Below are 25,593 nucleotides of genomic sequence, written 5' to 3' on the forward strand. Positions count from 1 at the left end.
AAATACTCAGTGTCATTGGGAGCAGAGAGTAATCCGGGGTCCAACAGTTTCCAAAAAATCTAGACTGAATGCCTATGCACGCTGGATGTGCAGAGGGCTGGCACCTCGTGTGGCATGGCATGGCGAGGCTCTCATCAAGGTGTGCCTGCAGAGTGAGGGAGCGCAGAGGTCTGCCCTGCTGGGGTGGGGCAGTCAGGGATGGCTTCCTGCAGGAGACCATAACTGAGTTGGGTATTGGTGTTATTAGAACATCACATGTGTGGGAGGTAGGAGAGATTGGGACCAAGAAGAAAGATCTGGAATTTTACAAATTAAATCTCGTTTTACTTGAAGATTGATTTTCCTAAAGCTTCCTCTAAGTCGTAAGTGAGTCTTACCTTGATTTCCCTAATGGATGCCTCCGTGTCTATGGAGATGGAAGTGTCCCCACTTCCCCGCCGGGAGGAAGTCCCGCCCAGGGAGGCCAGTGTGGCTGCAGACAGGCTGGGCAGGCTACGAGACCCCTAGAATGTTGGAAAGATCAAAAGAGATTTCAGACAAAACCCAAAGTACTTGTAAGTCTACGATTATGGTGCCTTTACTTGAATTCAGTTTCCAAATTAGAAAATTTTCAGTGGGCTTACAGAAAGCAGTAAAGAGAGGCTCACCTTGAGGGGCCTCATGGATGCTTGGGAACTTGTCTGGATCAACCTTAAGCTCCATGTCAAGCCCATCATAAATTCCTTCACTGCTGCAGTACGTAACAAACTGAGAGTGACTCCTGGGGACCCCCCGAAGGATGTGACGCCTGCTGGTGGGCCACACACTAGTCCTGTTCACTCACTGGTGAACATTTTTTTTAAAGATCAAGCAACATATTTTCTTGTCAGTTTCATCCATACATTTTGGGACCCTTGTGGTTTATAAATGACACAATATAAAGCCTTAGAAAAATTTCTTACCTTCTCGGTGAAATCCTTTTCTCCTCTCTCTTCAACCTGGAGAGGAAAATGGACAAATGTTAAATACTTAAAAGCATTAAATGGATAATCTGGATTTAGGGGGTAGACAATAATAAAATAAAACTTTGTCTTCCTTTGTAATTTAAGAACTACTTTGCCAAGGAGAATCTCTGATATGTTCTGCCAGGCAGTGCAGACACAGAAACAGGCGCGGGTAGCTCAGGGTGCCAGGCTGAACTTTGCTGGTTTTTCAACTTTTACAGTTTCCATGGGAACACGATGACATCTAACCAAAGCACACACTGATCACAGAAAGATCCATAATGAGGGATTTGTCAATGAATCAAACTCGAATAGGTTTACTTTAGAGATTTCTACACTTCTTTGTGTAGGTCTCAGTGTGGGAGCGGACGACAAGCCCCAAATTTGTTTACCCACTGCAATTACTAGGATTAGAGAGTGAGACTATGCTCAGCCTTCTGGAGGCTGCAAGATGCAACCACAGAGAGTTTTAATTTCGACTGTCACTCAACTTGTTCTCCAGAGCAAGAGAAAGCAGCGGAGCCGATGACAACTTCTCCCATTTCTCCCGAGTAACTGAGTCAATGTGAAAATTCTGGTCGAAACATCTTGGGAGAGATGCCCAGACATCCTGGGGGCTGGTCGGCAGGGGAAGATACAAAAGAATTTGCCAGGTGGAAAGTGGGACCCCAAGAATTTGGCTTTTCACATCTTTCCTATTAGGACGTGCCTCTGAGATGCCCTCCTCTCCTGCCCTCAGGTAGGAGCCTCGAGGGGACCCACAGCAGTATGTGGAGCCCCAAGAGGGTGCATAAGTGTTGACTCCAAGGGAGATTCCTGCACTGTGAGGGTGTCTCGGGTCAACAGGCCACAGCTGGCATTGGTTATATTTATTTCTTCGCTCAGCATCCAACAAATGCCAACTTTCTTTTTCTTTTTTTTCTTTTTCCTTTTTTTTGGCACATTGAGAGCTCCCTTCCACAAGCCCACTGGGAAGGTCACAGAGGATGAGCAAACCTTGTGCTCAGCTGTGTCTCCAAACTCTCTGGGGGAAGCTGACGACTCCATCACGTGTCCAGTCCTACTGCCTGTAGCTCAGAAGTTCTTAGATTTGATCACCAGGGAGCCCACTGCAGATGCACGTGACCAGTACAGATCCCATCTTTGACTCAGCAGACCTAATCGGGGACCTGGGACTCTGCAGTTCCCCTTCTGTGCTTATGCCACAGACGGTCCCGACTGCAGGTTGGGGAATCCTGATGGAGCTGCGTCCCAGGCCACGGCAGAGCAGCTCACGAATGTGTTAACTGCCCACAGTGACGTCAGTGCATGGGACAGCACCACGGCGCAGGTGCTAAGCACCTGCTCAGGACACCGTAAAGGCAGTGATCTCCTGTAAAGATGACCATTTCCTGTCCTGGGCCCACAGTGGGCCCAAGAAAAAATTAAGTTCTCAAGGAAAGTTTTGGCCAATCTATGCTTAACTATCGTTTCCAATCTCTGTTTTCCCCTATGAGGGTAAATGCCGCTTTGTCAGTTTTCTGAATTACAAGGGACTCCTGACTTTGTCAGCCTTCCTGAAATGTGTACTTGGAGCCCCTTGGAAGTGACACAGCAGCAGGATGGTGTTGAGGTCCCCCTGGCTCCCACTAGATGGCAGCCTGAGTGGAGCTGAGTGGGGCAGGCCCAGAGCTCCACGGCCAGGCAGCTGCACCCACTTTAGTAAAGCACCCCTGACATCCCCTAAACAAAGGAAAAGATAAGTAAAACAGACAGGGTGTTTAATTTTGACATAAAGAACAGCACTTTGTCTCCGAAAATAAGATACAAAGAAACTGAGTAGACGAAAGGATTTTTAAACACTGTCGCGGCTGCTGCACGGGGTAGACGGAGCAGAGCGAGACGCAGGGGTGCCGTCGGCTGCCCGTGCTCCAAGTCGCTCCAGCCCACACTAGCATGGGAGCTGGGACAAGCCACATGACCTCTGTGAACATCGGTCTCTTCATCTGTGAAAGGTCCACAGCCCCACATATCTTGCAGCCTATTAGCTTTATTACTCTCAGTTTCTGAGCAATAGTCAACATTTTGGGTCAATGTGAAAACTTCATACTATGAAATATGTCCACCAGTATTTCGTGGCCACAAGTGAATGTATACAAAGACATCTTTTAAAATCGACTGGAAATAGCCCCTTCTAAAAAATTTCTGTGAAACTGTAAATGACGGCAGCTCTTCCTTTCAAAAGCAGATGCTTAAAGTAGCCCATGAAATATTTTATTAATTCCAACCTTCTAACGTCGTGTCAAAATGAATTTACTACGTAGCCTCGCTTAAACATAATGTCAGGTAAGGTTTAAAATTCCAGGTTTTCCATATCACCATCTGGCTTGCCCACCTTCCTGGGGAAGAATACAGTATGGGGGTACTAAGATACCCTAGCAGAAGGACCAGGGACAAAGAAAGGTTTTCCTCATGGTGTCCCCAACCTCCAGGCAGGAAATCCCAGCTCCCAGATGAGAAAGGGGATCACAGACGCAATGCCATCGCATGGTCCCTTTCAAGAAACAAACTGACAGGAGCGAACATTGCTCAGGGAACACCCATTTTAAGGGGAATTTCCCTTCACATATAAACAGCAGCGGAGTCTACCAGTAGAGTGGAAATTTTTGGTTTTAAATCCAATAATACTGACGTTATCCTGAATGACTTGCCCTTGAACTCTTGTATTCATAACTCAAGACCCGTTTTTCCATCTGGCCCCTTTTCATATCCCATAAACACGAGTCTCTACAGTCTTTTGTTTTTCTAGCTCAAATGGGCCAGACACACCAATTCATTGCTCATGTTTGTCTGAATACACTCAGGGAACGTGAGCCCAGGCTCCACGGAGGACATTCCTGATGGATGTTTCAGAATGAGGCAGCTTTACTGGACTCCCAGCGGGGTTCTGAGGCCTCACCAGGTGGGGCCCACTGCTTGGGCGTGCTTCAGGCCTGGATTTCAAACCTCCCAGTTCCAATTTTCTGGAAGCTTCCTGCGTCTCCCCCTTGGAGCCCATCCTGCTGAGTTTTATATTGCATGCATGTGTGGCTGCTTGATGAGTGTCTGTCTCCCCGAGTCTGTGCGTCCATGAGGGCTGGCACAGGTCTGTTCGCTCACCGCTGTAGCCTTATGCCTAGAACATTCTAGGTATTCAATAAACACTGGCTGAATGAACCAACCACAACTTCCTCGAGGAGAAGATCCTGGACATGTTGGAGAAGAAAATACAGTTCATCTGTAGAATGGGAAAACGAGGAGGACGTGGAACAGTACATGTCCTTCTGAGATGGGGCAGCATCCTCTCCTCTTTGCCACGATGCTGGGAGGACCAAGGGCGGGGGCAAACTTCATGTCTTTGGATGCTGAGACAACTTTATTTTCTTAAAGTGGGACAAGCTATCATTTCCTTCATTCTGGTTACTTTGCTCTTTAATAGTCTCCCCTCCCGCCACTCCTGGGACATTAGCCTTCCTTCTATACCCAGAGCCTTCCAGGGCTGCCCCTTCCCAGGAGACCCCTGACCCCGTCCTCACTCATACTGCCCCCTGGATCTGTATTCCCGATGGAGCACCAGACCACAGGGCACTTCCCACGAGCCACAGTGCACTGTAGCAACGCCTCATCCCCCCATGACTCCCCCTCAGCGAGGAGACACAAGCTAACAATGCCTGACCTTTTTGTTGGTTTTGTTTTTTAAGGGTGTCATTACCCCCTCTTTCCAGGGGAGCCCAAGAAGTCTGCATGCCTGGCCAGATGTCCCCAGCCAGGAATGAGAGGCCAGGCTGGGAGGGTCACTTGTCCCATTGCCTGGGCCCCACTGCTCCCTCCTTCCCTCTATTTTCTGCTCCCCAGAAAACAGAAATGGTGCAGATTCCATGTAGGAGACCGCGAGTTTTGGAAATCCCGGAACAGAGGGCCAGCTTGGGTCTGTCTTCTCGACTCTCTGCAGATACAGAGATGCTGACTGTGTTCCGTCCTTGAGAGGACCAACAGCCAATGTGACTGAGTCCCCTGGGGAACTGCCCTGCACGTTCCAGAGATGTCTCTGTGGTTCTAAGGACCACACACTGAGGTATCCTCAGCTTCGAGGTCCCCAACCCGTGTGAGGTGACTGGAAGGGGTGGGAGGACGACCCACCCCACACAGTCTGCAGGATGCTGACCTTCGCTCACCAAATGTGCCAACCGCACAACAATCAATCGACCTTTGAAAATGAGCAGGTGACTCAGGGAAGAAAAAAGATTGAACAGATTATCTGATTAGAATGAACTGAAAAACCAGCTCAATCCAGTCCCTGTCAGTCTTGCGTCCTCAGAAATCTTCAGTCCACCTTCCACTCGGAACTTAGAGTGAAACAACCTGCAACATAGTTATAAGTGTCCTCAGCTATACAGTCAGAGAACCAAAAAGAGAGCGAGCTTTACTAAGAACTGGAAGGGCCCCAGAGCTCCTCCACCCATTGCTTTTTTCCCACGATGGCACCTGGCAGGAAAGTGGCAGCCCCTGCCCCAGCTCCCGAGGACAAGGGGCCCAGACAGTTATAAAGAGACCACCCACCTCTCGTCACCAGGCCCCAGGGAGTCACGGTCAATACTCGCCTCTCTGTTTATGATCATCTACTAAAACCATTTCATGTGAGTAAATATTTTACACATTTAGAAAGCGTATGACAAAGAAATTTGTAGCTGATTTTAATCTCTTCTTTCAAAGTAACTAGACTGAGCCCTGTGACTTTGTAACTTCATCATCACACTGGAATAAACCACGGATGTCAAATAATCAGGGGATTGAAATCCCATGATCCACCTGGGCCCCACCAGGCAGAGGTACCCAGGGGGTTTAGGATTCTTAGAAAGTAAAGCCAGACCTGCCTTCTGTCAACTGTGAATACTTTTATTTTTTTCCAAAAAGTGAGCGTGAGAGAGTATTACGCATAAGGAGCAGTGACTCTCCATTAGACTTATCATGGAAAATTTTGATTCCTAGTAGTCGTCAGGTTCCACAGAGATTGGCTTATGTATACACTGCTACCACAGAGCATGACATACTCGGAAAGAGACGAACTTAAAGGAAGGCAGGCCCTTGTGGGCCAGCCAGGTTTGCTGACCTCAGTGAGCAGGAATTCCTCAGTTCACCGATAATGCCCGCCAGTCACTTACGTTAATAGCCGTAGGAAGACACCTGCCAGATTTTAAGAACTGAAGTGACGTGATATTGAACAGGGGAAGAGCTTACTATGCCTGCTTGATTGGTTCTGGGCAGAGCGACAAGCATCTGGGGTTTTTGGGGTGTCTGCCACCACACGTTTCCCGCACACACTTGAGCTTGTGGAGGACGTGGCTTCTCCTATTCCCCTCACCGCTGGTCTCCAAGGGGGCGGGGGGCTCAAATGGCTGTGAGGGTGGGCGGGCGCACTGAATGTGTAAAGGTGGTGTCTGCGGCTTCCAGAGAGGGGGTTAGTCTTCATTTCCCCAGAGAAACAGGCTCTCTCGTTCTAACACCCCACCTTTGGATCTCTCTTTTGTTTTCTCCCTCTCAATGAGAAATGAAGGAGAAATGAAGACATGGTGGAGAGGAACATTTCTTTACTACCAGGAAAACCCCCGTGCAAGCCCAGTGACGAAGGGCTCTGGCCTTGGCCTTGGAGTCAGGCAAAGCAGGGCGTGGGAGGACGGAGGCCGCCTGACCCAGCCATACGGGCTCATTTCCAGGTATCCCTCTCTTCCCTGGAAGAAGCCTTATCTGCATTTGGTATGAAAACGCACAGCTTTAAAAGACTGTATCTAATTTACAAAACAAAGAAATCATCAGCATGCAACTAGGCGCATCTGTGCGGGCGAGAGATTTCAGCTCCACAGACTTCTCCGATTACCAGGGGCTCCTCCTAAATTTTGGACATCAACGTGACTGACTGTGGTGATGTGCAAGTAAGAACCACATTCAAGCTTTTCTACGACTAGAGCAGAGAAAAGAGATCAGCTTTGCCCATCTTTGCTTCCTTCGACCCAGGGATTATGGAGGAGGGCGCCACTGGCCTTTGGTGTGGAGGTCCTCCGTGGTGCGGGGCTGGCATGCACACGGCATAGCACACAGCCCCCGGCTCCTGCCCACTGAACGCCCCTTTTCCTGATCACTGCGCCAGCCCCCCCATTCCCAAATGTCCCCCAGGCAGAACTGCCCTGCTAAACCCTTATAAACATTGTATAGTAGCCCCATATAAAGCATCAGGTGAGGAGAAACTGTCTAAAATTCCAAAGACCCCAGGAAAAATACCTAATAATGACACTTAAAGGATGGGGACCGGTAACAGGGCCCCTTATTTTCTGAAGCCAACTTGGGTCATTTCATGCTGAGTGACAAAGAGGAGTGCAGTTTTGTAGTTTCACAGACACCGACCAATTTTAGAATCAATGGGACAGTGAGGGAGGAGCAGAGCTGGGAATGCCATGGCACGGACAGGACCACATTTTATTCTAGAAACTGTCTAGGCCCAACACCAGGACCACATGTTATAAACAAAATGTTAAAAGTCAATCCTTCACATTTTTAAATCATAAAAAAGATAGATCAATGCACATGGCTACACCCCCCACCCCCACTGTCCAAGGCTTTCCTCCTCCAGGAAGACCCCCATCTCCAAGCACAGTGAACAATTTCTTACATGGTCCTTTAGATACTAGCCATGCAATAGCAACATTCTAAATTTGGAAGCCTTTTTCCCAATTCTGTCTTTACTTAGACCTGAAATGAATGTGGGCAAAGACTTCCTACTTTATTCCATGTTGAGGCTTTTGAGGTGGAGGGTTCCTTTCACGGGACAGAGAAGCAAAGCAGATGAGGGGAGGAGGAGGAAGGAATGAAGCAGAATGGGAGGAAGAGCAGGAGGCGCACTCACCACTGGGCTGGCCCGTGCCGAGCTGGCTCTGGAGGAGGCGCGGGAGCTGGAGTTGAGGTGGCCGCTGTGCTCCGAGGGCTGCCCACACAGCCCGCCGCCGGGACACGCAGAGAGAAACAAAGGAACAGGGTCAGCAGAGACGCAAGGAGAACAGAGGCCACCGGGCAAGCGCCCCAGTTAGTGGTGGAGGTTAGCCACACGCGATGCACGATGCAGAAAGGAAAGAGAGGTTAGTGTGGAGAGCAGACTTCCCTCGGAGAAGAGGGCTGTGTCTTTCACAGCTTCAAATAAATGCCCACTAAGATAAAAATTAATCATAATATCAAGAGAACACAGAATTCTTGGTTAGCAAGAAGAAAGTAACACAAAGCATCCATTCAACTGGGGTGTGGAGTCATGCCTAGTTCATGCACAGAAAACCACCCAGCGATGTGGAAATGACCGTTTTTGAGAACGTGAGGTGCGGTCCAGCAGAAACTGAAGATCGGACAGGGGCTTGGCTTTTGGACAATAGAAAAGTTTGTTCCCCTACTATCTCTCCAAGTAAAAACAAGATAAGATTTAGAGTTAACACAAAATCAGGCATGGCTTTTTTTTAAGGACCACATTACCTTGTATCTGGTTGCCTGGATGTATGTATGTGTCCATCCATCTATCTAAACTTTCTGTCTTCCCATAAAGGAAAACACTAGCAACGAATTTATCCAGTAGCTATGCCCTCTTCACTCTGATTTGTACTCGCATTTGTTCTAGCCTTAGATACCTTCTCATGTTTTGTTAAAAAAAAATCTCATTTTCCTCTTGAGCTAGGCAGGGTGGGCGGGGAGGCAGGATTCGAACCCTGGTTAGGATCACAGGCATCGAGCATTCTGCGCCATGGCCTGAGGAGGATCTTGTGCACAGCCCTGCGGCAAGCCCCTGCCGACACCCCACAGCACGCCAGGGCACTGTTCTCTCCACTGCCCGTCCAGCCCCACTGGGAGACTGCAGGCCTTACAGGAGCAAATTAGAGGAGCCACAGAACTCCAGGGTTGCCTGGGATCTCAGCTTAAATACCATCTCCTAGTTCACCTGTCTTTCCAACAGAATGTAATTCCCCTGAGGGCAGGATCTGTGTCTGTTTTTTTCCCTGCTGACACCCCCAGAGAAGGCCTGGCACCCAGTGTGCACTCAAGAAATACTTGTTGAATGAATAATTGCAAGTTTAGTAGCTTTGGTCAAGATGAGCAAGTTCCCCAGACACATCCTACCTATACTCATTCCCCTGTTCAATAAACATTGTGTACTTACACTTAGTTGCAAGATGTTTCAGATGCACAGGTAATACGGCTGTACGTACACCATATGTAAGATGTTGTCACGTACGACACATCCAAGAAACCTACCAGTTATCACTAGCTCCACCTTTTAGCTTTGTTGTTCAAAATAAAGGAAAACACTTAATGTCAGCACTTTAAGGCAAATGAATTTCTCCTTTGGGTTTACTGATACAAGACAGGAAAACTTCATCTTGTAAACAAATCCTACGGTATTCTACGTCATTCACGTCCTGGTTTATGGTTCAGAGATATGTTGGATGGTTGTTAATAGAGCTTATTTCTGACCAAGCTTGCCCCACTCCCTAGTCAGAAACTGCTCTCAAATCATCTGACTTCACTTGATCATTCAGAAAAGAAGGTTTAAAGTCTGTATCACGTGGTCCACGTGCCACCTGTGGAGTTGCTGATGTTTGGGAGTCTGCGTGGCTAACGCGGGGCTGATGTAAGTTAGAAAGATCTGCGTTGGAGTCCAGGCGCCATCTCTTCTTGGCCACGAGACCTTGGAAAAGCTACTTAGTCATCTGTGATATGGAAGGAAGGACACCAACCACACAGAGGGGCTGAGGGTTATGCAAGAGAACGCACATTGGGTTTTTCTCCCTTGCTTTCACTTTCTGCTAGAAACAACTTTCATGGCTCCTGGATCAGAAGCACTGGTGTTGATGACCGCTTCCCGGCATGTCAAAACAACTAAGGTTACTTCACACACAGCCACATGTCCTTCCAACAACACGCACACAGCTTAATAAGGGCAAGGAAGGTACAAAGTAGAAAGATTTTCAAGCGAAAGGGTTATACTTTAAAAAACTACTCATTTAATCTCATGTAAGCATTTAATTGTAATTAAGTCATTTAATTGTAAACACAGACTGTGTCTGATGCTAACTTCTTGGGAGAATGGAGATGGGGACAATTCTTCCCAAGTGGGATCAGGACTGTCCTCTGCAGGCTTGGGGTCAGCCTGGAGGCTGCAGCACTCCCAGCTCAGACAGGAGGGGACCCTGAGCTGCAGCCTCCTCAAATCGGCTGTGTGTTTGTCAGTGGCCACAATGACTAACCGGACACAGAGCCTGGGGAGGCTCTCCCCGAGCCACATTCCTGAGCGTGGGGAACCCGGTATCCACCTGGAGAGTGATCGAGAGGCTGGAGGAGGGAGATGAGGAAAGGAGGGGGGGCTTGGTGAACCTCCCCTCCCACTCAGCCTGCTGACTGGCCACCCACAGCCAAGCTGACGCCCACATCTCTCTTCCCCGGGATTTTACCCCAGTTCCTCCAATTTAATTCAACAAATGCACAGTGAGCTCCTTCTGGATGGGAGTGCACTGTTAGGTGCAGAAAAAATTTCTTTTTCTTCTCTTTTATTTCTTCTGCATGGCTTGATACCAGAGACATGTGGTCCTATTTTAGGCATTTGTGCTTCCAGGACAAGAAGTTTCATTTCCTTAACTCAGCTGAAGCCATCCTCCCAGGTGATTCCCATGGGATGCTGAAAGCACAGAAATAGCTGCGACACAAAAGAGCAATCGGCAATGCCAGGGACTGGCTTCCGCAGGCCAAGAATCAGCCTTTCTAAAAAAATCAGCCGAGGAGACACACCTCCTGTCCAACATTAGAAGTTCTACTTTAGTAACCAGAAAACTACCTAGTGCTTGGGAAAAGTCTCAATCTCTCCAGAAATTAGTACGCTGTCTCTTTTCTGATAAAAGAAAATCATTTAGTTGCATTTTATCCATCATATATAGATGAGAGCTATTGCACCCATCAGGCATGGTTTATGAGTTTTTTAATGGCCTACAAAAACATATAAGAACTGGGAAAAATACTTAATATACTGGTCCTTATGCAATATAAAATTAATAAATGTTTAACTAGATAGCAACAGAAATGAATACTATGTCACTTATTAGATTTAATATTCATAAAAATTACATTCTAGAGGCAGGCCATGTGGGTGTGGTGGTGAAGTTCAGTGACCTCCACTTTGGTGGCCCAGGTTCATGGGTTTGGATCCCGGGCAGGGACCTACACCACTCGTCAGCCATGCTGTGGTGGCAACCCACATATAAAGTAGAGGATTATTGGCACAGATGTTAGCTCAGGGGTAATCTTCCTCAGCTCAAAAGAAAAAAAAATTACATTCTACAGGAAACTGCAGACTGGGTAACTCTGTAAAAAGCACTTCCAAGTATTTCTTAGTAAACCATGCTATTTCACATGGGGCTTGGGTGCATTTTTACAGGATTGTGGAGGAGCCTTTGGATACAGAAGCATCTTCACTGAGAAGTGCTGATTAGGGCTGATGAGCAGTTCCAACTGGTCCTCAAGATAGGCAATTAGCTTCCCCACTTCCACAGACTGGTCCATTTTTCTATTCTGTTTACCTCATTCATTCATTCATTCATTCACTCAGTTTTTTCATTCAACAAGTATTTCTTGGGCCACTACTATACCTTTATTGCCATAGAAGAGTCTATCATTTCAAAGCCTTTGAAAAGGTGGAAAGACAACAAAATACAAAAAGGAAATGACATAAGTGTGATATTTGGAGTCTTTAAATTTGCTCATTTCCCCGATGATTCAGAGGTGAAAATAATCTGCGGCCTGTCGAATTCCCTTTTTCCTCTCTTTATTATTTTAAGACCATGTCACTACTCATTCGTACTGTCAGCACGTCACAGGGAAAAAGCCGATGAAACTGCATCAAGGTTAGTCGTCGCCCTTTGACCTCCGTGTACATTGATGAGTGAGGACACTAAACTAACAACCAAAGCTTCCTGATTGACAGAATCTATGACCCTTATTACAATGGAAAATGGAAATGAGACCATATTTCCTCCCTATCACTCTGGTCAGTTATCTCCCAGGGCTGGAACTATGCGCAGCGAGCACATGCAGTCATGCAGCAGACGTGAGAACCCTCAGAAAGCGCCTTACAGCGTAGGAGCCACAGGCACTGCCCCACCGAGCCCCGCCGAGGCTGCTCTCGTCCAATACAGACGCCTGCGACGGAAACAGACTGTCAGGATGGGGCGCCCTTCCTCTCTCCATGAGCACCCGGAAGACACTAAAACATGAGCTAAGGAAGACTGACACATGCCAGGAACAAGGCCTGAAAAACATCAGGATGGACGACATGCAGGAAAGGTTCAAGACCCCCTTCACGGGCGAAGGGCTGTGGAGCAGAACAGGGCGGTGCAAAAATCGGGGAGAGAGAGGTTTCAGTTGCTGTCACTCGGCATGCAATGTAATCTCCAATAGATCCTTTAAGTGTATGACTCTGAACAAGATTCCTTGCCAACTAACAACTTGTCAATCCAGATTTCAAACAAGCAGATAATGCACATATCTTGAATTTTGTCATGGCATCCTCATACTTGATTTTTAGAACATTACTCTAATAGCAAAAGTGACTTTGGAATAAAATAGGAAGATAATTATAGTCCAATATTTCATAATTCTTTAAAAATTGCTAACTAGAAAAGAGAAATATTTGCTTAACTTGAAAACTCTATGTAATTAGTCACGGATGGTCAACAAGAGTCTATAACACCGTGGATGGTGATGTCAAACTTTGCCCAGCTCAAAGGAACTTTAATTTTCCCTGTTTCCCCCTGAGGACCCAGCTGGCTCGCTCAGCCAGTTATACATCTAATTCATGTGTGCAATCGGATGGAAATTCAGAAACATTAACAATACAGTATAGCTACTTTGAATAAGTTTCCTGCACGGCATAAGTACCTTGCATTTAAAACTGGAAATTTCCAAAGTGACATAGTACACTGGATTAATACCTGTTAAGGTTACCAAAGCAATAAAAAGCCATCATTCTTTCTGCCAAGAGATTAAGGAAATGTTGCCATGTTCCGTTCCTGCCTAATGATCCTATGCAAACGTGTCTTCTTCAGCTCTTGTCAGCTGTCGGGATAAATAAAACCCAGATCTGGCCAAAGGGTGAGAGACACCATGGCACGCGTAAGCTCCACGTAAAAGGGTAATTCACTCCCAGCAGGGCTGCAAACAGGTACCTCCACGTTCCCAGAGCAGGTGCGCGGCTGGAGGGGTGCGCATGCGCGGTTGGGGTGGGGCGGGAACCGTGGCGTGCGGGGGCGGAGGGAAAGGGCAGGAAGCCGGGAGAAAAGAACAGGACGTCGGTGGGGTGAGGGGGGTTGGGATGCAGGGGCACACGCACGCACCCGGTAACTCCCCGCCGGCCGGGCAGCACTGTACACATAGGAGGGCTGGAGGAAGAAAGCAAATAGCAGGTTTTAAAAGCCTTGAAAAAACAGCAACAAGGTAACAGTAACAAGGTAATCATGATTTTAGTTATCATGACAGCCAAATGACTGCACAACAGTTAGAAGAAAAAAAGTCGAGGTAGGCATGGGTGTTTCTAGTAAATCTGACAGATGCAAATCCAAATTTACAAGAAAGATGAGAGGATTTTTAACTTTAAAATAGTAAACTTCCTAAGCATCTTTGAAATACGACTATTTTCTAGTCATGCCTTTTCAGGCATTCCTGGAAGAAAGGCCTGGGGAGTGAGAGAGAATGGTGACAAGGTGAACACCACTAAGAAAAGCAGTGAAACCCAGTGCTCAGCATCCAGGGTTAACAACACTCGGGGTGTTAATACACACATTTCCACACACAAAGAGGGCGGCTCATGAGCGTGTTTATTTCTATCAAGGCATCCCCCTGACAGTCTTCAGGATACAGATGAAGCTGGAAGACTGCTCCTGTGGGCCAGGGCGGGCACTTCCCTGTAACAGGGGAATCCACACCCAAATCAGTGCCCGTGTTGGGATGTGCTGGAACACCAAGGCCGCTCTCCGGTGTGGCCGGAGACTGAGCTCCACAACAGTGTCATGACTCATTCACAGGAGAGGCCACGGAAAGCCCACAGCACAGGGCCACCGGGCCAGTCGGAGACTGTGCATGACCAGGGGTGAATCACTCAGCAACACGGGGAGATGACAATTCAACCTCCACGATATGATCTGGACTTGGAGCTCTGACACCGATCTCCCTGTATGAGAATAGGACTCGTATGCTGACAGCTAAAAGGCCAAGCAGTTCAGGCCGGACCGCAGGCCGACCTTGTAAAAACAGGATACAGAGGGGAGAGCAAGCCAAGGAAACGACGTCGTTCTCCCCGCTTCTCAAAGACGGAGGAGTCAGATTCTGCACAAAAGCCTTCCAAATTGCTTCCGGGACACATTTACAAGAGAAAAATGTGTTTTTAAAAAATAAATGAAACCCCAAATGGGGAACAATTGCTGGAAAAGGAGGAGAGACCCAAGAGACCAATTTTTGGACTCGAGCTTTCAAAAACATGCATTTAATAGAGCCCCCCTTGTCCTAAATTTCTTTTGTCTATATAAGGGCCTAAATTATTTTTGATAATGTTTTAAAAGGTGGAGAAGAGTCTTAGCAAGTTAGTCAAGCCAGTGGAAACACCTGCTGAGCTTTGCTCCCTGGATTTCATATAGGAGAGGTTGAAATATCCACATACGTGTAATCAGTGATTAAGGTGATAAACAGAAGGGAAGAGAAGGAGGGAAAAGAGATGTGAAGAGGACAGACCCGGTTTCCATTCTGGGCAGACAAGGGTTTGGGAGCAAGGCCACCACTCGGAAGCCCGAGGCTGGAGCAGGAGAGTCTCTGTAATCAGAGAGAATGAGCAGAGGGGGTGGAGACTCACAGCTTCATTCCATCCCAGAGGCACAGCGGGCCCGAAATTCACACAAAACTACCTTTTACAGCAGAACTGGTTAAGGGCGTGCACTTGCGGGGGAGGGAGAATGAAGAATGATCGGAACGGAAGAAAGACAGTCCAGTTAATTGACAAAATTATGGCAGGGAACCAAATCAGGACTTTTGAGTCTACACACGGGCAAAAATAGATCTCCTTAATTTTAATCGACAGGAAGCCCATAGGTGTGATTTGAAGGTCTTTGCCAATTCGAGTTCTAGTTTTTAAAGTCTGGTGGGAAGAACTCAAAACCAAGAATTTGCAGAGATATCAACCTCTGTTTCATGTAATAAAATGTTTCAGTGGAGGTGGTCTCTGACTTGGCCTCCTTCGTCAGCGACGTATTTACATGATGCATATGCATTCAGGATTCATTTCATAGCAGACACAATAAACTCAGTGGTATAATTCTGAGACCAAAGGTCTATACAACATTTCTGGGGAATGCTACTGTATAAATTAATAGTTTCCCCAGTAAAATGTTTTACAAAGATTACAGGGTCCTACCCATCACACAAGAACAGGACAGTCCTTAGAGATGAAGGAGTTCCATTCAAGCAACTTGATGGCACCTTAAGATGGTCCGCCTTTCCCTCAAGGTCCCATAACCTGTGTCGATCATTCCTATGCGGTGAACAAGCTACCCCCAAATGACTCGAGGGGCAGGCAAGTGGAGTTCTGGGGTGGATGGGGAGAAACTTTCTAATCTTTAACACAAATATTGAAACTTGTTCCAGGGGTTGAGAGAGCACCCTGTGTAGAAGCCACTTTATCAACCCTGTCTGGGACACAGAATGCACAAAGGGAGCCATGTGAGAGAAAACTCCCACAGCCACTGTGGACCCTGTGCCACCAAGGTCAGGGTTTGCTTATGACAAACCTAGAGACTGGGGAAGTTATTCAGAAGAGTCTTCAATACTACCTACTACCTTGAGACCTTTCCATTATTAGATGTAAATGAAATTTAAAAAGTTGATGTGTTGCGCAGCAACAGACATGACACCTACAGAGCACAATCATTACCAGGGAGATTCTGAGGGTGGGTGTCAGGCAGCCTAACGGTGGGGACACATGGCCTCAGTGAAGATCTGATATTTTATGTTTTGAATGGGTCAGCTCTGATTTTGACTTTAACACTTTGCATGTGGGTTATTTCTCTTAAATGAATTTGAGTCAAATATACGCTGAACTTGGGTGAATAATTCATCTCCATGTAGTATTAGATATCAAGATCACCATATTCTACCTTAGAGCATGTATCTCAGCTTATAAAGTAGGGAGGAAGTAAAGTGCCCTGAATGACAGACCCTTTTGCAATAGCAAGATTTTCCCTTGAATTAAGAAAACACCCACAATGCACAAAAATTCAAGGTGTTAAAACCCACCAATACTTTGGTGCTTACAGACGATCTTATATTCAGTCAAAACTCACCTGCTAGGGGCAGGAAGGGATGGAGTGTTTATTACTACTGGGGGGCTGGGATGGAGTGTTTATTACTTGGAAAGTGGGCTACCGGGCTGGAGACAGTGATGGAGCTGCTGGCAGTGGAGCCCTCCTGGGGCAGGATGGGAGAGTGGGAGGGGGATGAGGCACGGCAGGTGAGGAAGAAGAAGGGACCAGGAATTGGACTGCTGTGGCTCTACCTGGTTAGTTTCTATTTACTCCCTTTTCTTTTTTTCCTATTTATTCTGTAAGGTTCAGTGCACATCTTTTGTGATGACACTTCCTGGCAAGATTAGCTTCTCCCTAATGTCCTATTTACAGTGCACTAGTGGATCTGGTAGGTGGGTCTTCTGTTCTAGAAGTGAATACTTCCAGAGTGCCTATCTCACTGGCTTATCTCTGTGATCTTCCTACCTAAACGACTTCCCTAATGTTTGCTGAGTGAATATGAACCTTATCCAGGACAAACAAGCCTCACCTATCAGGGCTCTTAAATCACTTAGAAATAGCTGCCTATCAAAATTGACGCATGTTCTTAAAGGATGGGAAGGAACTCATTCCCAGTCTAGTCCATCCCTGAGAAGTTGCCACAAAGTTTGCATCTACCCTACAAAGGACTTCTGCTTTCAGAAGTCCCAAGGAAAGCATTTCAAGGCTTTCTTACTTTTTTTTCTTTTTGATCAATTCTAACTACAAAATAGCAATATAAATACTCCCTTTCATTGTACCCAGCTGAATACCACAATTCATATTCAAACATTTGAATATAAATTGAAATACTAGACTGTGGGTTAAGTCTGAATTAAATAGATGATGTTAATTACTGCTGAAAAATGGACTTTCACATCTATCCAAATGAAAATTCGTGAACTAGACATTAAAAGAGAAAAGAGAACTGAATCCACACAAACAAGATTGCATGCTACAAAACCTGCAGTTTCTAAAGACAGGGTGTGAAAGATTTAAATGGAAACCAACCAACTTCTCCTCTCTGGATGATGACAAAGTGGAGATTCTGCCGTCACCGCTGTAGCTGGAATTCTGAGCACCAAAGAAGACACCATAAGTGATGTGCACTTCTTTACTATCCCCAAAGCACCACCTGTCCCGGTCAAAAGGCAGATATAAAATTTCACAACCAAACCAACATTAGTACTCAGGAACGCCAATGGAGCTCAAGAATCGAGACGCTCTGCTACAGTAGCAGCAATTCTTAACAGCTAGAGGCTCTCAGCTCTGTTTCACATTTCAGTGTTTCTGTCTCCGTGATGTCATGTGGTTTAACTGTTACTGTTTCTCAGTTTCGCATCTCTAAAATTATTTGAAACTACTCACTCCATCTCATGCTGGACCCTCTATAACCTCCTAGTCTGGACTTTCAGTATTAATACCTTCTTAGCTAACTGAAGTTCTGTTGATTGCAAAATTTTCAATCTGTCTTCAGGCCAGCACACCTGAGGGCTCCAGCTCAGCCCTGAAGCTCCAGGGAGGCGAGGGGAGCCTGACAGAGCTGCCGTCCATTCCAGCTAAGAAGCGTTATCCACAGAATGCAATGTCCTGCAGCCGTCTTTATGGTGTCCTAATATATACTTTATAAAGATCAGAGCCAACCGAGAATCTGGGTGGGGAGGGAGCGTGTGTGAACATTTCTCATGAAGACATAAGATGGTGATCAAAATGATCGAGCCATCCTCGCCTCTGAATACTCTCTGTCCCCTTAGAAAGGAAACAGTTCCAAACCCTTATCATCAGCCTGGTCATTTTATTCCTTCCCATCCAGTCTTTTCTCCAAGCTCACCCTCATACTGTCCCTGGAGTTTTCATCTCTGGGGTCTTCCTATACAAGATGCTGCGTTATGTAGGTTACTGGGTTCTTCACTCATTGTGTGTCCTGATTCTTTATTACATCAATTGTATATCCAGTTTCACACTCTGAGGAACAGTCTTCTCAGCAGGTTCTTTCGTATTTGATTTCTAGAGGAGCTACTTAAATCTTAACTAAATTGTACGGCACACTTCTGCTTTAACCTAAAAATCTAAGATTAAAATATGTGGCTACATGTATAACACAGAGCTTGATGTCACCATGTACTGTCACAAACATGTTGGCAACTCCATGTGTGGGATATTCTAGAGAAGAATGCAATGTTGGGTAGAAGGGAGACTAAAGAACGTCTGAAGTAACTTCCAAGTTTAAACTGTGATTCTTTGTGATCACTTATGGTGAAACGACACATTTAGGGTAAAAAGCTGCAAACTAGTCAATCAAACCCCGACAAGCAGTCTGGGGCCATCAGACACTCTTGCCCTATAGTGCCAGCACTAAATAGTCTGCGGGAATGCTGAGCACAGGAAGCAAAAGTGTCAGCATCCCAGGAGGACAGAATGGCATGCTGCTTGCTTCTGTCCCCGGAGCGCCGAATTACCTTAAAGAAAAACATAACAGAACTGGAGACAGTCCAAAGGATGTGAATATGAAAAGCAACATAAATAAGAAGGCACAGCCTTTAAAGTGGGAGGAGTTTTTAGTCCGAGATGAGAAAAGCTTACACAAAATAGAAGTGTATGCGATCCTTAATAGGGACAAGAGGGTAAAAAGCGGATCAGCCAGTTTCAGAAAGCTCAGGTGGGGATGGGGTACCCTTTGAAGCCTGAAAATATAATTTAAGTGTATATATGATGTATCGTGATATAATTAAGATAAATTAAAAGAAATACTATTTTACACACCCAGTAAAATTTATTACTACAGGGAAAAAAATGAAACAAATGTAAGAACAGGAAGCTTTGGGGAAATTTGTAACAGATCTGCTGAAGGTCATGAAATTTAATTAAAATGTGTCCGGTTGAATCTCTGAGATCCCCAAAGACCTCCTCGATAAAGCCATGGCCTTTCTCCTACCTCTGCCTCTCCTGCTGGGGGTCCCTTTCTTCTCCCGTCTCACTAGGGAGATGACTCTGCTCCTCGTCTGCCCCCCACCCCCGAACTGGGAGCATTCCAAGCATCAACATTCAGGAAAACACAGGCTCTAGTACACGTGTCTTTAAAATGACAAATGAGAGATGTGGAAGACTATGATAATGTCGAATTTAAGCATACTTAAAAGCTGAGTATATTTAATATACATGTACACATACAGCTAGGGCTGTACAATAATGAAAGAGCTAATCTTTAATTCTCGATCCTTTTAACCTCAGAGATTCTTATATCCATCTTGCACACTAACACTTAGAATGTTGGGAGACTAACACTGCAAGAATGTTTACTTGTTGAAAACATTAGCTTTCCTTCTACCATGCACTAGAAAAAAAAAAAAAAGAGACCCACTATAATGCAGCAAACAGTAAAGAAGCTACATTTAGCAATATTTTTTTAAAAAGCTTTGTAGCAACCTGTTTGAATTCTGCGCCATGCAAATTTTTTCTATACTAACCCTGCCAGATCTTCTATTCAGGGACTGTGATCCATATAATTCTCCATCATAACCATTTGTCTGTGTCAATGAAGAAAAGAAGAAAAACTGACATTAGTGTACAAATGAAGACACAGGTACAGATCACCAAGGAGGAATTGGCTGGGTGTAAACCGAGCTTTCCTAGTGGAGCAGGTGAACGATAAGCCCAGGACAGCACAAATCCCAGCATGCCCCCAGATGCTTCTGATCTGCTCCACCACATCTCAGGAGCAGTCAGCACAGGCAGGTGACTCAAATCAGTCCTCCCAGTGTTACTCATGACTACACGGCACTCTAGGACTTAAGGCAATGCCAGGTCCCCGTGGAGCGAAGCCTGTGGGCCTGGGAGCAGTTGTTCCCTTGGCAGCTTCCTCGCTTCCGGTTTTTTGGTAGTTGTGCGGAAATCCTAGCTTTCCTGAAGCCTGAATGCGAGGCAATGGGTAATGACTCAGCCTGAGTCAATTCGTTTCCAGCTTTTGGTCCAGGGTGAGTACTTGACAATTATGGCCCATTATGAAGCTGGATTCAGAAGATTCAGAAATAGCCTCTATGCAATCTACAATTAAATGCAAAAGTTCATCCCGGAAAAAAACGTTCATCATGGGGGTAGATCCTCTATATTAGTTTTTCATTCATCCAGTCTTCCTACTTTATTTTTCAAAATGAAATATGAGGACATGATTTCATAATTTGTCTCCAGAGAAAAGAGAATGAGTGAGTTCGGCGCGTCTCCCTTCTCTTCTCTACTCCCAGCCCGAGCTTCCTTAAGCCAAAGCTCGGCCTTTCTAGAACTGCTCTCTTTCCTCTGTAAGGAGATTTCTGCTGATTCAAGATAAGAGCTGTCAAGCAATGGAGAAACAACCAGCTCTTGTGATAGAAAATGGAGGGGCAGTCCATACAGCGGGTGAAAATGGAAAGAGCTGCCAGGAGATCGTGGACAAGAGTCCAGATTCCAAATAGAAGCTCTGTCATGTCACCTTCAGCAAGTTATTTAATCCACTGGAACCTCCACTTCCTCAGCTGTGAATATGTGCATAGTAATATCTACTTTATTATACATATTACATGTAATATGTATAATAAAGGGGGGGAGGGTTGGGAGAGCGAATGCACTCTCTCATTTATCATCGTTGCTCTTCTGGCCTTCCATGAAAACGCAGGAAAAACTCTTCCTTCGAAGGCTCTCTGGAACATCCACAACAACCCTCTTCTGTTGTAATGCAAGTCTGTCGTAAGGAATATATTCCTAAAACATGCTCCCAAATCGACAGGATCTTGTTGATAACATCTCTATAGTGACAAGGACTTTGGCCTTCCTAAAGAACACCCCCAACTTTCTCCTCGTGGGTGGTTGTTATGCGGTGATTTTGATGGATGGAGCTGTTTTTATGTGGCACAACGCGATAAGGAGAGTTGAAAATTAACTGTAACAACATTAGAATAAAAAGTCCACAGACAGTATGTCTTCATCTTAACTCAGGTCTCTGAGGTTCAACTAGCTTTGCTGTACAGAATTTTTTTCCAGTACTCCTTACTGTGCAGACCACCACATCATGGTCACCTGGCGTGACCATGGGCCCCAACCTAGGAAATCAGAATACCTAGGGGCCAAGAAATATGCATTTTAATAAATTCTCCAGATGAACCTTACATACAGTAACATTGAGAAGCACCTGCTAAAAGAGAACAAAATAAAGAAGACATTCACAAACTTGCATCTCCTAAAAGAGGGTAAATAAGAGACAAGAATAAACGCTCTATCAAAACCAATTACTCTAATGGTAACTTGCGATTAGTCAGAATGCCAGCAACTTCCACGCAGGGCTGTTGGAGCAGCAATGAACTTCACATGCGACCAGGCAAAAGTCAATTGTTAACATTTTATTAATAACGTTAGATTATTTTTCTACTGAGTCAAAAGACAGGTCACCTTCAAGGGCATTAGAGAGGGGAAACCAAGTAAGAGGCAAAATCGTAACTCTCAAGTGCAATACTTAATGCTCTCAATTTAGTTTTAAAACAGAATGAAAACTGAAAATCAAAACGAAATCCAGAAAATGTTCCTGACTATTGTGAACACATACATTCATTCATTCCACTAGGGACTGGCCCTGAGATATAATTTACTTTGAGTTTAAAACAAAAAGGCTAAAAATCTAGAAGCATGCTGCCAATACATGGAATTACTTAAAGAATGGAAAAGCTGCTGGAATTAGAGTCATACAAATGCTCTCATCCACCAGTGTCCATGTGGAAGTGCTCCAGGAGATCTTGTGAGGAGCACTTTCTGAATCTAATTACACGTCCTTGTACTCCCCACTGTCCACAGTAGGTCTACTTCTCGCCACTGGCTCAGCCTGAGACTGGGCTGGAATGCCGTCTCCTTTGCTCCATCCTCTCTGTTAAGTGCAGAACGGCAGCCCCACCAGGAGGCTCAGAGTCAAGTGTGCTACACAGCTGTATGGCACTGTTATCATCTTAAAGGTAAAACTACATTTTGAAAACAGGATTTGACGGGGCCCGCCCGGTGGCTCAGTGGTTAAGTTCGCACGTTCCGCTTCTCAGCGGCCCAGGGTTCGCTGGTTCAGATCCTGGGTGTGGACATGGCACCGCTTGGCAAAAGCCGTGCTGTGGTAGGCGTCCCATGTATAAAGCAGAGGAAGATGGGCATGGATGTTAGCTCAGGGCCAGTCTTCCTCAGCAAAAAGAGGAGGATTGGCAGTAGTTAGCTCAGGGCTAATCTTCCTCAAAAAAAAAAAAATTTATAGAAACAGGATTTGCTAAATAATTTCGAAACACGATGGAATGAATGAAACACCAGATGCTTTCAGAGAAAGTCCTAAAAGTGAAGCAGTGTAGAACATGTTGTAAGAAAGTCAGCACTGAATCACTTTCATGCTGACTGTCCTTTCTGGTGAGACAACATTTACGCTTACAGGGTTTCAGAAAGCCTAGATGGATGTAAGAAGGGAAATTCCAAATTCAAACCTAAAGACTTTGTTTTTGTTACTAGAACTGGGGTCTTTCTCAAAGAGCACAGATTGGACATTTAGCTTGAATGGATACATACTGGAAAATTATGAATTTTTCATTTTTAGATAAAATGACTTTAAATTTAATTTTTTAAAGAAAATGCAGAGGCATTGGGAATTCTGGATCTGATTTGAGTTCCCTGAAAGCAAGACATTATCTTTCTCCATCTTGGTGTCCGCAGCTGCTAGCACAGTGAGTGGCAAATGGCTGGAGCTCCAAGACCACCTGGTGAGCGAGGGAACTCACGGTTCCAGAGCCCGACCACCAGGATCAGAGCTGCCCCAGGAGGCTCTGCATGTGCCCGTTCCCCCGGTAAACTGACGATGGTATATGTGTCTTCTCAGACCACAATGGACTTGGACAAACACCCACGATTAGTGGAAACACCACAGGTTATTATCTGTCACACAACACTGTTAGGACCACACGGCAAAGTCTGTCCGACCATCTCACCCAGGCGTAGGGACCCCCATACTCCAAGTCAGGCTGCGACTGTCAGTCAGGATGGAAGAGGAAAACATCAGAAAAGAGAATTGCCAAAAATCAATCAAAGAGCTCAGTAAAACGTGACAAAACGTAAAACAAAAAACAGGCAATCTTGAAAATCTTCACAGAATTGCATTTTTTTCATGCCTAGGATCTCGCGTACTTACAAAAGGAATTCCACGAGAGGGCTGGCAGCTGAAAAACCCAATAACATTAAATAAAACCTCTATGGCAAAGGCTGCCCTGACCCATGGACTCCGAAGCAGTCTGAGAAATCTTATTTCCTCCTCTACACAATCCATTCTATTTACGTTAGGCAAAAGGTGAACAGATACATCACTGTCAGTTTTGACAAGGAAAATTAAAAGCTTATATCCAACTCTAGATTTTCTGAAAAGAATATCCATATGAATGCTGGAAAAGTAAAACTGCACCCTTTCAAAAGGGTTTACCATCATTGTCAGTTGAATGAAGGTCTTGTGTTTTGGAAAAGTCAAGCAATAAAAGATAGGATCCTATATTAGGACTTTGCAAACTAAAGATTTCAGAATATTGAAATATATAAAAATGGCACGAATCCATCCCCTATCATAGAGAAGGGGTGAGATGAGAGCCTTTCAGCAGAGCAGAGGGTCCCCATGCTGCTCCACTGCCTGGCCCAACCAGGAGAGGCAGGAGCTTCTAGGTCCTCAAGGGTTGGGGGTCCCGGGCTGGTGCTGTTACAAAGAACGTGGCCCCGAGTAGCCCTCTTAACTGCTCCGAACTTGTTCTGCGCCTATAAAAGTTATGAGGTTTGACTCTTATCTCCAGGATCCAAGTTTCAAGGTCTGTGGTTTTTAGAGAGAGTTATTTCTTTAGATCAAGTACGTCATGGAACAGAGCACCAACCACGTGGCTAAAAATGACAATCCCACGCATGGTCGATTTTCCACTTTCTCCCTCTCTCCTATCTAACATCCTAATTGGAGACTTCTTCCATCAAATTTCATGCCTTAAAACAAATATGCTTGATATGTTGGCAAAGAATGGTGTCCAGCAAGGACATTTAACTCACTTCTGGTTAAAATCATTGAAAATGAACTGAATGCTATAAATACCCTAACCCTCGCTCACATTGCAATACTTTTGAACTCTTTGGGTTCAAGAAGCCTTCTGAGCATCTTCAGGAAGTGACAAATTCTTTTCCCCAAAAAAGGCAAGTACACACAAAATCCGCATACATTTTCAGGAGGATCATAGATCTGAAAGTGATATTTTGATAGATTTGGATTCTGTCTTCAGTTTCTCTCCTATTCTCTCTTGAGCGCGTATTAATCAAGGTTTGCTCTCACCATTTCCATCAAAAGTTTCTTTGTCAAGGTCACGATGTCCTTCACGACGCTAAGGCCCATGGTCAGTCCTCAGTCCTACACACAGTGACCACACCCCTCCTCCCTGAAACAGCATCGCCTTCACTTGGTTTCACGAACACAAGCTTCCCTTGGGCCTGCTCAACAGCTGTAACCTCTGTGCCTTGTTCACGCAGCCTGCACACTGAGTTTTGCATTTCTAATGTTTTGGTTACATAAATCTTACTTCCTCTAGCTGAATCATGTCAGAGGGTCTATGAGGAAGCTACAACAGTATGGCTAAAGAGAAAGCTTCAAGTCGCAAGGAAGCTCTCTAACTGACTTGACATTTGAAACATAACTTTCTGGCAAAACACTGTGGATCTGCTTTTGGCACTGCAAGGACAATGACAATGACTGCTTTATAGCACAATAACAATGTATCACCTTCATGGTTTATTGGTATAAACAGCCAAATTAAATGCACATTTAGTGTGTAAATAAGAAGTCTATCGTGATATTATGATTTAACTGTCACGCTGATTAAAAACAAGCCTTCTGCTCTATACAGTAAAATGGAGTGGCTGCTTTGAGACATTATTACAAGTAGTGAGATGTAATTTTAACTTTGCAGTAAACTAAACTGACAGGCTCAGATTAATTTACTGACTTAAAGCACTAAGCAAGAGTACAAAACACAGTTTCTCTACTTCACTTCCCACAGCATGCAATTTCTTCAAGTACAATTACGAAGAGTTTTGGAATGTTTAGGGAAAAATACGTATTTGTGTTTATCAAGCATCAAGCTGTCAGTGATGAAGAGATGGCATTACAGTTGGCGAAAGGAAAGGCTCCTGAAGATGAGAGACTGGGTCTT

General features: G+C 45.3%; 1 protein-coding gene across 27 annotated transcripts in view; it reads right to left on the bottom strand.

Annotated features, from left to right (window-relative positions):
- Window positions 1-25,593, bottom strand: part of LRRFIP1 (LRR binding FLII interacting protein 1) — a 141,749-nt gene that overhangs the window by 25,882 nt on the left and 90,274 nt on the right. For 12 of the 27 annotated variants that reach the window (XR_006885771.1, XM_046643489.1, XM_046643488.1 and 9 more), the window contains 9 exons: window positions 23,356-23,394; window positions 19,849-19,908; window positions 17,393-17,455; window positions 14,802-14,879; window positions 13,412-13,456; window positions 12,153-12,218; window positions 7,900-7,977; window positions 942-977; window positions 378-503 (listed from right to left, as the gene is read on the bottom strand). Coding sequence is in view for 26 of the 27 variants with exons in the window: in XM_046643489.1 (XP_046499445.1) it covers window positions 378-503; window positions 942-977; window positions 7,900-7,977; window positions 12,153-12,218; window positions 13,412-13,456; window positions 14,802-14,879; window positions 17,393-17,455; window positions 19,849-19,908; window positions 23,356-23,394 (591 nt within the window). In the remaining variant the exon portion in view is untranslated. The remainder of the gene's footprint in view (window positions 1-377; window positions 504-941; window positions 978-7,899; window positions 7,978-12,152; window positions 12,219-13,411; window positions 13,457-14,801; window positions 14,880-17,392; window positions 17,456-19,848; window positions 19,909-23,355; window positions 23,395-25,593) is intronic. The other 15 variants (XM_046643476.1, XM_046643473.1, XM_046643464.1 and 12 more) reach the window with 7 other exon arrangements.

This window comes from Equus quagga, chromosome 17 (assembly GCF_021613505.1).
Source record: "Equus quagga isolate Etosha38 chromosome 17, UCLA_HA_Equagga_1.0, whole genome shotgun sequence".
Taxonomy (NCBI): Eukaryota; Metazoa; Chordata; class Mammalia; order Perissodactyla; family Equidae; genus Equus; species Equus quagga.